General features: G+C 49.3%; 1 protein-coding gene across 1 annotated transcript in view; it reads right to left on the reverse strand.

The window, feature by feature from the left end:
• Positions 1–14,225, reverse strand: part of FLT3 (fms related receptor tyrosine kinase 3) — a 182,087-nt gene that overhangs the window by 27,002 nt on the left and 140,860 nt on the right. Inside the window, exon 15 of the mRNA XM_077484075.1 lies at positions 10,993–11,097. Within this exon, the coding sequence (XP_077340201.1) occupies positions 10,993–11,097 (105 nt within the window). The remainder of the gene's footprint in view (positions 1–10,992; positions 11,098–14,225) is intronic.

A 14,225-nucleotide genomic window follows, 5' to 3' on the forward strand; every position in this document is an offset into this window, starting at 1 on the left:
GGTGCCCTTCATTGGCAAGAAGTGGGCCATCTTGGTTAGCCTATCCACTACCACAAAGATTGTGGAATAGCCCTCTGATGGAGGAAGCTCTACGATAAAATCCATAGATATCATTCGCCAAGGCCTTTCTGGAACAGGTAATGGCTTCATCAGACCCCAGGCCCTGGACTTGCTGCTTTTGTTTCGGATGCAAATGACACATGCCTCCACGTATTCTTTACAATCAGATCTCAACTGGGGCCACCAAAAGGTGCGCTGGACCAACTCGGTGGTCTTGAGGGCGCCGAAATGGCCGGCCAGCGGGTGATCATGGCATGCGCTGAGGACTGGCACCCGAGCCTCCTGGGGAACAAAAATTTTGCCTTCATACCATAGAAGTTCATCTTGGGCCAGAAGTGTGATGTTAGGTGGAGGAGTGGCACCAGCGGAGGCTTGCTTGATCAGAGACAGCAAATCCGTTTGAAGAAGAAGAAAGTTCCCTGAGGTCAGGATGGTATCTGGATGTGGGGAGGTCTCTGGCTCATTGAACATTCGGGACAGGGCGTCCGGTTTGGTATTCTTGGAACCCGGGCGATAAGTTATGTGAAACGAAAACCGGGAAAAGAAAAGAGCCCATCTGGCCTGACGTGGCTTCAACCTCTTGGCGGACTTCAGATACTCCAGATTTCTGTGATCTGTGTAAATAAGGATTGGATGTGCGGCCCCCTCCAGCAGGTAGCGCCATTCCTCAAGGGCCACTTTAATGGCCAATAGCTCCCGATCTCCGACGTCATAATTCGCCTCTGCTTCGGATAGCTTGCGGGAAAAGAATGCGACTGGGTGTAGACGGGCCCTAGGCCCATGTCTCTGGGATAAAATCGCCCCGACCGCAATCTCAGAGGCATCGACCTCTAGGATATAAGGCCGGGTTGGGTCAGGATGCTTGAGGATGGAGGCCGACACAAACAAGCTTTTCAGAGTAGAAAAGGCTTCCTGAGCCTCTGGGGACCATTGAAACTTCAGACCCTGCCTGGTCAGCATTGTGATGGGGGCTATAATGGTAGAAAATCCTCTGATAAATTTCCTATAGAAATTCGCAAATCCAACGAAACGCTGGACCCCTTTTCTGTCAGTAGGAGCAGGCCAATCACGTATAGCGGAGATCTTCTGTGGGTCCATCTCGATGCCATCTACAGAAATTATCAACCCCAGGAATTGAATACTCCGTTGTTCGAAGGTACATTTCTCCGGTTTGGCATATAGCCCGTGAAGTCGGAGTCGGGATAATACTTTCCTGACGTGTTCCTGGTGTTCCGCCAGAGAGGAGGAGAAAATCAGGATGTCGTCCAGATAGGTAATGACGAACAGGTCTAGGTAGTCTCTAAAGATATCGTTAATGAAATGCTGGAATGTGGCGGGGGCATTACATAAACCAAAGGGCATGACTAGGTACTCAAAATGCCCGAAGCGCGTACGGAAGGCAGTCTTCCACTCGTCGCCATCGCGGATGCGAACCAGATTGTAGGCCCCCCGGAGGTCCAGCTTCGAAAACACTGCTGCTGATCCCAGTCTCTGGAAAAGTTCCGGCACAAGTGGTAAGGGATAACGGTTCTTTATAGTTATCTTATTAAGAGCCCGGTAGTCAACGCAGGGGCGCAGAGTCTGGTCCTTTTTTTCCACGAAAAAGATCCCTGCTCCCGCCGGTGAAGTGGAGGGACGTATAAATCCCTTCCTGAGATTATCGTCCAGGTAGGACTTCAAGGTCACCAACTCAGTCTCTGAAAGTGGGAAAATTCTTCCAAAAGGAATCTCTGCCCCTGGAAGTAATTCAATAGGACAATCGTATGGCCTGTGAGGGGGTAAGGTCTCCGCGCCCTTCTTGCTAAACACATCCAGGTAATCATGGTAGGCAGGTGGTACAGCTTGGCGGGTTTCTGCGTCAACTTCCAGGCAGAGCAAGGAAGAGGGGGCCTGGTCGGTTCCTGACAAGCAGTGCTGGAGACAGTAAGGTGAGAGGAACCTTAATTCCCCGGTGGACCAGTCAATAAGGGGGTTATGTGCCTTTAGCCAGGGCATGCCGAGAATGATAGGGAAGAGGGGGGAGGTAATAACATCCAGGCAGAGCAATTCTTGGTGGATCCCGGCAATGGAAGTTAGTAAGGGCTGAGTCTCTTGGGTTACAGGACCGGACTTAAGAGTAGAGCCATCGGCCAGATGTATGGAAAGTCCCCTTGCCCTGGGCCGGAGAGGGATGTTATATTTTGAGGCAAACGCTAAGTCCATAAAGCCACTGCAAGCTCCCGAATCAATAATAGCGTTGGTCTGGACGTTCCCTCCTGGTAGCTGCAAGGAAATGGACACAGTCAAATGGGAGGTAGTACTAGGACAGTCTAACGTAAGGGCAGAAGATACGGAGAGACACTTACGGAGCTTGGCAGGGCAATTACGCACAAAATGTCCAGACCCTCCACAGTATAGGCAGAGATTTCCCTCCCGACGGCGTTGGTGTTCTTCAGGCGTTAAGGAAGGCCTAAGTAAGCCCAGCTGCATGGGCTCCGGGAGATCCTGGCTTGACGTGGTGACAGCGGGAGAGGTAGGAAGAGGAGAGCTGGGAACCCGAGGAAGCATCCATACCGGACAAGGAGTTGTTGAGGACCGCTCCAGGCGACGTTCCCTCAGCCGCCTATCTATCTGAATAGCTAGCTCCACCAAGGCTTCTAGAGTCTCTGGGATGCCCACTCGGGCGAGCTCGTCCTTCAAGGGTTCCGATAGGCCCATGCGGAACTGATAACGTAATGCTGCGTTGTTCCAGTCTGTGTCGGAACTCCAGCGACGGAACTCCGACACATAGTCCTCTACAGGCCGACGACCTTGCTGTAGTGAGTGCAGGGCTGCTTCGGCGGTGGCGGTTAATTGCGGGTCTTCATATAACCGCGACATGGCCTGAAAGAAGATGTCCAAGGTTTCAAGAGAAGGATCTTTCTTCTCTAGTAAGCGGTGGGCCCAGGACTGAGGTTCGCCGGTTAACAGGGAGATGACATAACCCACCTTGGTGGCCTCAAGGGAAAAAGTCCTGGGCTGTAGAGCAAAGAACAGTTCACATGAGTTGCGAAAGGTCCGGAATTTCCCACGATCTCCAGAGAATCTCTCGGGCGTAGGTACCCTGGGTTCGGGTGGCAGCATTACCACAGCAGGAGTAGCAGAAGTTCCGGAAGCAGCAGGAGAAGAAGAAGAAGATAGGGCCTGGACCCGTTCCTCCAGCTGGCTATAGCCCTCTTGTAAACTCTTCACTGCTTGAGTGAGACCTGCGAGGTGGCGGCAAAGTTCATCCATAGGAGAGGCTCCCTGCGTGGGCTCGGACATGGCTGTCCTGTACTGTCACGTACCTGGTGGAAGGAGCCCGGAGTGCAGGGAGCGGCCTCTCGTAAGCCTCTGGCTCGAGATCCCCTGAGAGTGGGAACAGGGACTCTAGAGGTCAGAGGGCACAAGTGCCAAGTCCGTGAAGGTGGGCTTGGTCCTGGAGCTGGTGTCAGGCAGCAACAGGTGCAGGCGGATGAGACTGGAGCGGCTGGAGAGCAGTCAGCGGCTGGCAGCAGGTGCAGGTAGTACACAGGAAAGGCTGGCAGGCAGGCAACTGGCAGCAGCGGTCACGGAGGCAAACTGGATCAGCAGGCAACAGCAGGGTCAAACACAGGCCGGGTCGTCAACGGGCAGGCAGTAGAGGTACCGAAGGAGAAGGCAGAAGCGTGGTCAGGAAGTCCGAAGGTCAAGGCTGGCAGCAAGCAGGGGTAATCAGGAACAAGCCGGGTAGATCAGAGGCAGGAACAATCAGGTTAAGCAGAGGTAACTCACAGGAACGCTGTAGACAGGACAGCACCGGGCCACTGGAACGGATCTCTTAAGAAGCCCTCTGGGCGCCAAGAACGGTCGCACGGCGTGCCCGTTCGCGCCCACGTGAAACCGTGCAACCGTTCGTGACCCCGCGCGCGCACGTTCGCAACCTCGCGCACCCGCGTGCGCCCGATCGTACCTGCTCGCACCCGCGTGCGTCCGTTCGCGCTAACGCGCGCCCGGGAAGACCTATTAGCGCTCAACGGACCAATTCTGTGGGTAAGTCTTCCATGGGCCGCTGGAACTCGGGACCGACCATGACACTAGCAAACACGGGCAGGGAAGGTATATCACTTTTACTGCCCACTGGGTGAACCTTCTGACGGCCGTCAAGCATGTAACCCGTGGCACCTGTGTAGATTTGGTTTTACCGCCACGGATTGCATGCAGGCCTGGCTCTTCTTCTCCGGCTCCTACTCCATCCTCCTCCCTCTCCTCCTTGGCTGACTCCTCCTTTTCCGCTGCTAGCGTCTCTTCTGCTGCACCGCCCAAGCTCCCCAGAACCTATTCGACATGCCAGGTGAGACGTTGCCATGCTGTGCTGCATCTGTTATGCCTGGAAGCCAAGAGCCACACTGGCCCTGCACTCCTTTCAGCTTTGCGTTCATAGGCAGATCAGTGGCTAACACCGCTCAATTTGACAGTTGGTAAAGTGGTGTGTGACAACGGTGTCAATCTGCTTAGCGCATTGAAACAGGGCAAAATTACGCACGTGCCATGCATGGCACACGTCTTAAACTTGGTCATGCAGCAACTCATTGTCAAATACCCTGGGGTCCAGGACATCTTGGGCAGGCAAGGAAAATCTCGGCCGATTTCAGATCTTACATGGCCATGGCTCACCTTGCTGACATTCAGCAGCGACACAATCTGCCGGTCAGGCGTCTTATTTGCGATTGCCCGCCGTGATGGAACTCAACCTTCTATATGCTTGATAGGCTGCTCCAGCAGAAACGTGCAGTTAACGTCTACCTGTACGATATCTGCAGCAGAACAGGTTCTGGGGAGCTGTTTTTCTTTTCACCGTGCCAGTGGCTGCTCATGCGCGATGCATGCAGACTTCTGCGGCCATTTGATGAGTTTACCAAACTGGTCAGTCGCAGCCATGGCGCCATCAGTGATATGGTACCTTATGCCTTCTTTATGGAGCGTACATTGCGTTGTGCCATTGATCAAGCCGTGGAGGAGCAGGAGCGGGAAGATGAGGAAGTCGCAATGCTGGATGATTTCCCGGGGGGGCTACTCTATCTGAGACAAGTCAACAACAGGAGTCTGAAGAGGAGTCAGAGGAGGATGGTGCTGGGGAGGATGAGGAGGAGCAAGAAGAGCATGCTTTAAACCTTTCTGGGATCCCTGTTGTTGTGCGTGGATGGGGAGAGGAGAACGAGGAGGACGACATTATCCTGGATGATGAGCAGGAGCCAGGCCACTACACCGCTTCCAGTTTAGTGCAAATGGGGGCCTTCATGCTCCAGTGTTTTAACAGGGACACCCGTATAAAAAGCATAAGGGTCAAGGACCAGTACTGGGTGGCAACGTACTTAAACCCCCAGTACAAACACAAAATGGCGGAAATGTTACCACCTTCACAGAGGTCTGTCAGAATGGAGCACTTCCAGGCCTTGCTTCGAGAAATGCTACATTCTGCTTTTGCGTGCGCTGGCAGAGGAGGAATTCCCACTCCCAGAGAAAGAGTTGCGGGTACCAATCCAACAGCGCTTGCAAGAAGAGGGCGGTTTGAAGATGTGTTGGTGACTTCTGATATGAGGTCATTCTTTCAGCCGACCCATCGACAGGTCTCATCTGGATCCAGCTTTAGGGAACGCCTAGACCGACAGGTGTCTGACTACATCGGATTAATGGCCGATGTGGACGCTCTGAGGAGTGATGAACCCCTGGACTACTGGGTGGGCAGGGCCTCTGGCCATAGCTTGCCCAATTTGCAGTGGAACTGTTGGCTTGCCCCTCATCCAGTGTCCTGTCCGAAAGGACGTTCAGCACAGCTGGGGGGATCGTGACCGATAAGCGCACTCGCCTAGCTCATGATAGTGTTGACTACCTCACATTTCTAAAAATGAATGAGGCATGGATCTCGAAGGAATTCAACACATGTGACCAGTAGACCAAGTATATCTCTATAAACGATTTATTTAATCGAGCACACAGACCTTTTTTCTACATTTGGCTCACTTCCTTGTACAAAAAAAGCACACCGTACTATATGCCCGTACCCTCCTGTTTGAAGAGGTTGAGCGGTGTCATATTTTTGGGGCCCAGCAGCGAGTTCCTGGTATCAGTGCTGGTGTCAGTGCTCTCTATCTCGGTGCTAGTGTCAGTGCTCTCTATCACGGTGCTGGTGTCAGTGCTCTTACAGTGCTGGTGTCAGTGCACTCTATCACGGTGCTGGTGTCAGTGCTCTATATCACGGTGCTGCTGTCAGTGCTCTATATCAAGGTGCTGGTGTCAGTGCACTCTATCACGGTGCTGGTGTCAGTGCTCTATCTCACGGTGCTGGTGTCAGTGCTCTATCTCACGGTGCTGGTGTCAGTGCACTCTATCACGGTGCTGGTGTCAGTGCTCTCACGGTGCTGGTGTCAGTGCTCTATATCATGGTGCTGGTGTCAGTGCACTCTATCACGGTGTTGGTGTCAGTGCTTTATATCACGGTGCTGGTGTCAGTGCTCTATATCACGGTGCTAGTGTCAGTGTACTCTATCACGGTGCTGGTGTCAGTGCTCTCACGGTGCTGGTGTCAGTGCACTCTATCACGGTGCTGGTGTCAGTGCTCTCACAGTGCTGGTGTCAGTGCACTCTATCACGGTGCTGGTGTCAGTGCCCTCTATCACGGTGATGGTGTCAGTGCCCTCTATCACGGTGATGGTGTCAGTGCTCTATATCACAGTGTTGGTGTCAGTGCTCTATATCACGGTGCTGGTGTCAGTGCACTCTATCACGGTGCTGGTGTCAGTGCACTCTATCACGGTGCTGGTGTCAGTGCTCTATGTCACGGTGCTGGTGTCAGTGCACTCTATCACAGTGCTGGTGTCAGTGCACTCTATCACAGTGCTGGTGTCAGTGCACTCTATCACGGTGCTGGTGTCAGTGCCCTCTATCACGGTGATGGTGTCAGTGCCCTCTATCACGGTGATGGTGTCAGTGCTCTATATCACAGTGCTGGTGTCAGTGCTCTATATCACGGTGCTGGTGTCAGTGCACTCTATCACGGTGCTGGTGTCAGTGCACTCTATCACGGTGCTGGTGTCAGTGCTCTATGTCACGGTGCTGGTGTCAGTGCTCTCACAGTGCTGGTGTCAGTGCACTCTATCACGGTGCTGGTGTCAGTGCCCTCTATCACGGTGATGGTGTCAGTGCCCTCTATCACGGTGATGGTGTCAGTGCTCTATATCACGGTGCTGGTGTCAGTGCACTCTATCACGGTGCTGGTGTCAGTGCACTCTATCACGGTGCTGGTGTCAGTGCACTCTATCACGGTGCTGGTGTCAGTGCTCTATGTCACGGTGCTGGTGTCAGTGCACTCTATTACAGTGCTGGTGTCAGTGCACTCTATCACAGTGCTGGTGTCAGTGCACTCTATCACGGTGCTGGTGTCAGTGCCCTCTATCACGGTGATGGTGTCAGTGCCCTCTATCACGGTGATGGTGTCAGTGCTCTATATCACAGTGCTGGTGTCAGTGCTCTATATCACGGTGCTGGTGTCAGTGCACTCTATCACGGTGCTGGTGTCAGTGCACTCTATCACGGTGTTGGTGTCAGTGCACTCTATCACGGTGCTGGTGTCAGTGCTCTATATCACGGTGCTGGTGTCAGTGCACTCTATCACGGTGCTGGTGTCAGTGCTCTTTATCATGGTGCTGGTGTCAGTGCACTCTATCACGGTGCTGGTGTCAGTGCACTCTATCACGTTGCTGGTGTCAGTGCACTCTATCACGTTGCTGGTGTCAGTGCTCTATATCATGGTGCTGGTGTCAGTGCCCTCTATCACGGTGCTGGTGTCAGTGCTCTATATCACGGTGCTGGTTATCATCTCCTGCACCCTCTTCATAGCCTACCCTGACCTTTCCTCTCCTCCATTGCCTTCATTCGCTCCTGAGTCCCGAATTGTCAAAATTTCACAGATAAAAAAAGAATGCTTGTAGTTGTCGATCCCAGATTCACTTCATACATGTGTTATGTCAGTGGCCATGTGGCGGGACTATGTGTGCACAGCTAGTAAGTATTTTGTGGCTGGAAATATGACCTGTAGGTTTTTAAAGTTTGCCTGCCATTGAAGTCAATGGGGCCCGCCGCGAACTTTGCGGTTCGTAAACTTTTGGCCGCGTTCGCGGTTCGCATTCGCGAAACGTCCCGTCGGAAGTTCGTCCATCTCTAAAAGGCAATAATTTTCATGGTTTTCATGGTTAACCTGCAATTTACACCCCCAACCTCTTTTGAAAATCTAATTCTAGCAGGCAATGCTCAGAAAGGTCTAATCTCAGACATCTACAAAACACTAAATGCCTTACCACTGGAAGCCAAAGGAAAACACGCATATGCACATGATCAAGTGGGAGAAATCCCTCAACGAGGAGATTCTTATAGAACAATGGCGGGCGATATGGTCGCAAGTGACAAAAAGCTCTCTCTTTACTCTATACAAAGGAAACACGTACAAAATACTCCTCTTCTGGTGTATGACTCCAGATATCCTCCACACCATATACCCCTCTAGCTCTGACCGCTGTTGGAGATGTTAAAGAGATAAAGGCACCCTCCTCCATATTTACTGGAGCTGCCCACTAATTGCCCCCTTTTGGATTGCGGTTCAGCAGTTGTTGGCCCGTCTCCTAGAATCACAGATACCCATGACCCCCACATTTTTTCTATTGGGGGTGTTACAGCTAAAACTTCCCACATCATCCAAAAAACTAACACGCCACATCCTTACTCTGTCTTATTGCCCTAAACTGGAAAAAAACATCTCCCTCCCCCTCAGACGCCCTGTACGCCAGAATTAAAGATGTGGAGTTGATGGAGAAAATGACGGCCAGGATACAGGACAGGCTGGAAGCTCATGACAAAGTATGGGGCCTCTGGCACCTCCAAGAGGACCCACCTTGACCAGGTAAAATGAGCTACTATGGTGATGACTTCTTCTTTCTTGTTCTCTCTATCTCTCTTCTTCTCTATCGAGAGTATTCTCGTGACTCTCGCCATCTTGCATAAATAACTACGTAACTACATGATGTTCCAATACATGCTTATCGTGCCCAGACAGGCAACAAAGACTGTTTTACAGTATATTATATGAAGCCTCAAGTAATTGCTGACAAGAATTTTTTTTTTCTCTTTTTTAGTTTTTTTCTAGCATAATGAGTGCTGTAATAATTTCATGTAACACAAATATACTAATAAAATGTTAATTGATACATTTTCATTGTTAAAAACAAAAGTAGAGAGAAAAGTGCATCTATTCAGTGCAGTATGGCTGCTTTCACACAGGCTTTCCAATCAGGTCTGCCTGTCACTTTTCGGGTGGACCTGATCGGATGCTCCATTCACCCCTATGGAATGGCGGATGTAAGCAGTTGACACCCGCTGCTATCCGATCCAATCCTGTCCATGAAATCCAGAGGGATGGTGACCCTATTTTCCATCTGGTGGATCGGATCAGATGGTATCGCATGAAAACGGACAGATGGTCTGTTTTCATCCGATCTCCCCATAGAGGAGAGCATGGCTCTGACAGGTCTGTCCAGGGGTGGACTGACAACTCATGGGGCCCCCGGGCAATAGGAGATTATGGGGCCCCCGGGCAATAGAAGATTATGGGGCCCCTGGGCAATAGGAGATTATGGGGGGCCCCCAGGCAATAGGAGATTATGGGGCTCCCGCACAGTATACACACACACACGCACAGTATACACACACAGAATACACATACACACACTGAAAAGGTACTGGAGAGGCAGGGCAGCTATAATCTTGGGATTTTTAAAAAAACACAGATTTTTACATATTGTCCCTGGTGTTATTGAGGCTGACATCCCTGATGGGGCCCCTTAGTGGCATGGGGCACTCGGGCAGTGCCCGAATGGTCAGTCCGCCCCTGGGTCTGTCTCTGCACAGTGAGACAGACCCGTCATCCACCTACTCAATGGATCGATCCCCACTGAGCAAAGCAGAGTCCGCCAAGTGGACATGCCCATGTGAAAGGACCCTAAAACACTTTAACAATTGAAAAAAACAATGTAGCTGTTGCACTCACTCAGTTCCCTGTCAATCATAGTGCTTTGTTTGTGGCCACATCTGACAAATATGAAACAGGCACCCGGGCTAGCGGTGCAGTGCTATGTGATTCAGTCCTTTCCTCCACTTCAGAGTTACTGTCAGACTGGGCTAGGATGGTGAACACCTACAACTCTCAGAATTCCACACTACAACTTCCTACAGAGAGGGGCTGGTACCCAGCTGAACCATGTATCATCCAATGGTAATAATGTCATTTTCATTAAAGTTGCATTATTATAATGACCAGCATGTTATGAAATGTCATGATGCATTTTGCAGTGATTGCTTAATCATAGGGATCTGGTATACAGTTGGGAAATATGTTGTCTTTATATGAGCCAGAGGTATCAATAAGACAGCTTTGTATTTTTCATGTCATGTAGACAAATATTCAAGTCCAACTGTTGAATATAGCTCTATAGATTATGTGCAGCACTAAATTAAAACATGCCCATGTACACAAACCTCTCTGGAAAAAAAAAAATAAGAGTTTTTTTTTTCCTAGACCACCTCTACTTATGTCAGACTGCCATGAAAGCAATTAGTATGCTACTTTATATCAGTGTAGGGCAACATATTTAAACACACAGCCAAAACTAATTATAGTGTATAAAAAGAATCAAAATCAGTTAATATGAAATAAGATGCTATGAATTAGAACACAGATTTTCAAAGCAGGCAATTGAATCAGTCATAATTTCATTAGATTTGCCTAAATGTATTTAGGTAGACTGGTCCAATCTGCAGAGAATCATACAGTTGGCGGATCATGGTTGTCTGTATTCCTGAACGGCGTGATTTTCTTCTACACCATGTTTTATATCTTTTACCTACCTTTCAGCATTTTGACAGCCACCTGCAATGAGACCCCTGGTTTGCTGATTCCATATGCTGTAGCAGTGACCACTTTTCCAAATGCTCCAGAACCGATTGTGTCACCTAAAATTTATAATGTAAAGAATTAATGTCTGTGTGTTCTGTGAGCATACCACTGTATCACTAGATGAAAGTGTTACTAAACCCTGCATTCACTATAACTAGTCTCCCACGGTACACAGAGCATAAAAACACAATTATTTTAGTAAATATTAATGGCTAAATATATTTTCTCATCAGCAGTTAGAGCAGTCTTGTGACTTCTATCAGTTTCTGGTTAAAGCTTGTATGAGGAGTTATCATTCTCCTCTGACTGACCTATGAGGCTGCAGGACCCCTAACCTTATGTCTAGACAGTGCTGATTGACCCTGTGGCGATCACATTCACCCTCCCAAGAAACAACATTACTCTCTAGCAATACACACCAAACTGAGCATGTGCAGCTTATCACCAAGGCTCTGTTCTATCAGCAGATAGATGGGGGACAGTTGAAGAAGAAAGGGGGGGTTAAGAGAAGACAGGATCAAACAGCCTTTTTACACAATGTTTAGGATTAACCCCGGTTCCACAGTGAGTATAACAAGCATGCTTTAATGCATATACAGACTTATTTTTACTGTTGTGGGATTAGTAACACTTCAATATATAATCTTTATATTAAATGAATTGCACAAAATCTTCATATTATCTTGGATTTAACTAAAGCCAAGAATATAATTCACAGAGCAATAGTCTTATTACAGAGCCATTGAGGCTGCATTCACACTTGGCGTTTTCAAAACACGTGACAAAGCACACAGGAAATACATGCTTGTTAATGGCACATCAAATGGAGTTAGCAGACATGCTTCTTGTCATGCATTTTGTCAAATGTGCTACAAACATACCGAAACACGTGAAGCTCCATGCCTGAAAAGGTTATGGAACTTTTTTGGCACGTTGGTCACATGTAGGGTGGAAATGCACAAAAACCTGTGTAAAAAGAGAGTGGGTGTGCATGTACCCACTACGTAAAGTGTGAATTGGGCTTATATTAGCAAAAACTACTCTGACCAATTCAGCGAACCACTTGCCGACCGCCGCACGACGATGTACGTCGACAGAATGGCACGGGCAGGCATAAGGGCTTACATGTACGTCCTTGCCTGCCCGCGGTCGGTATTCGTTCGGGAGCGATCCCGGACGAGGGGACGGCCATTCATTCATGGCCACCCCCTCGCGATCGCTCCCGACGAATGAAAATGTCCCGTGACATCACTTCCTCTCCTGTAATGTAAACACAGGAGAGGAAGTGATGTATTCTCTCCTCCGTGTCGGTATTTTTCGTTCCGGCACCGAGGAGAGAGCATCGGTGAGTTGCACAAGCACTACACTACACAGTAGAACATGCCAGGCACACTCACACCCCCCCTTTACCCCCCGATCACCCCCCAATTACCCCTGCCCCCCCAGTCACAGTGACACCAATTGCTTTTTTTTTTTTTGCATTGGTGTCATTTGTGACTGTAATAACTGTTAGGGCAGTTAGGGTTAGCCCCCTTTAGTTCTAATGTGCCCCCCTAACCCCCCCAATAAAGGTTTAACCCCGTGATCACCCCCCCTCGCCAGTGTCACTAAGGCTGGGTTCACATTGCAGCGGTTTATGAGAACGAATGTGATTCGCACCGCACTGCAGTGCAAATCACATCCGATCTCTGTGCGATTCGAGTTCAGCCATACAGATAGTATGGCTGAATTCGTGTCGCACCCGCCGCACCCGCCGCAAATTCGCACGGGACCCTTTTTTTGGCCCGCAGCAGAATCGGATCGCATGGGTGTTCACACCATGCGATCCGAGTTTGCAGATCGCACTGCGATATGCAAACTGATCTGGGGGTGTCATTAACATTTCACTGACACTCCCAGCAGTTCGCATAGGGCAGTGTGAACTGTCGCCGGGAGGCATGTGATGCGGGAACCCGCCGCGCATTCGTGGCGTTCCCACATCGCACCAGTGTGAACCCAGCCTAATAAGCGATCGTTTTTCTGATCACTGTATTAGTGTCACAGGTGACGCTAGTTAGGCAGGTAGGTATTTAGGTTCGCCGCAGCTTTTTATAGCGCCAGGGACCCCCATATACTACCGCATAAAGCCCCCTGATTGCCCCCTAGTTAACCCTTTCACCAGTGATCACCATATAACTGTTACAGGTGACGCTGGTTGGTTAGTTATTTTTTTTATAGTTTCAGGGCACTCGCCATTTATTACCTAGTCTCACTAGTGTACCCCTAAATTTAGGGGTGTCTACTTTCCAAAATGGGGTCATTTGGGGGGGGTTTGTGCCATCTTGGCATTTTATGGCCTTCAAAACTGTAACGCCCTTAGAAAGCCTGAAGGCGGTGCTTGGTTTTCGGGGCCCCGTACGCGGCTAGGCTCCCAAAAAGTCCCACATATGTGGTATCCCCGTACTCAGGGGAAGCAGCAGAATTTATTTTGGGGTGTCATTTCACATATTCCCATGGCATGTGTGAGCAATATATCATTTAGTGACAACTTTGTGAAAAAAAAAAAAAAGTTTGTAATTTTCCCGCAACTTGTGGCAAAATATAAAATATTCCATGGACTCAACATGCCTCTCAGCAAATAGCTTGGGGTGTCTACTTTCTAAAATGGGGTCATTTGTGGGGGTTTTGTGCCATCTTGGCATTTTATGGCCTTCAAAACTGTAATAGGTAGTGAGGAGTGAAGTCAAATATTTACGCCCTTAGAAAACCTGAAGGCGGTTCTTGGTTTTCGGGGCCCTGTACGTGGCTAGGCTCCCAAAAAGTCCCACATATGTGGTATCCCCGTACTCAGGAGAAGCAGCAGAATTTATTTTGGGGTGTCATTTCACATATGCCCATAGCATGTGTGAGCAATATATCATTTAGTGACAACTTTGTGTAAAAAAAAAAAAAAAAAATTATTTTTTGTCATTATTCAATCGCTTGAGGCAAAAAAATAAAATATTCAATGGGCTCAACATGCCACTTATCAATTTCCTTAGGGTGTCTACTTTCCAAAATGGGGTCATTTGGGGGGGTTTTGTACTGCCCTGCCATTTTAGCACCTCAAGAAATGAGATAGGCAGTCGTAAACTAAAAGCTGCGTAAATTCCAGAAAACGTACCTTAGTTTGTAGATGTGACAACTTTTGCGCAAACCAATAAAT

This window comes from Lithobates pipiens, unplaced genomic scaffold (assembly GCF_037356315.1).
Source record: "Lithobates pipiens isolate NorthernLeopardFrog02 unplaced genomic scaffold, aLitPip1_a1.2 Scaffold_16, whole genome shotgun sequence".
Lineage (NCBI taxonomy): Eukaryota > Metazoa > Chordata > Amphibia > Anura > Ranidae > Lithobates > Lithobates pipiens.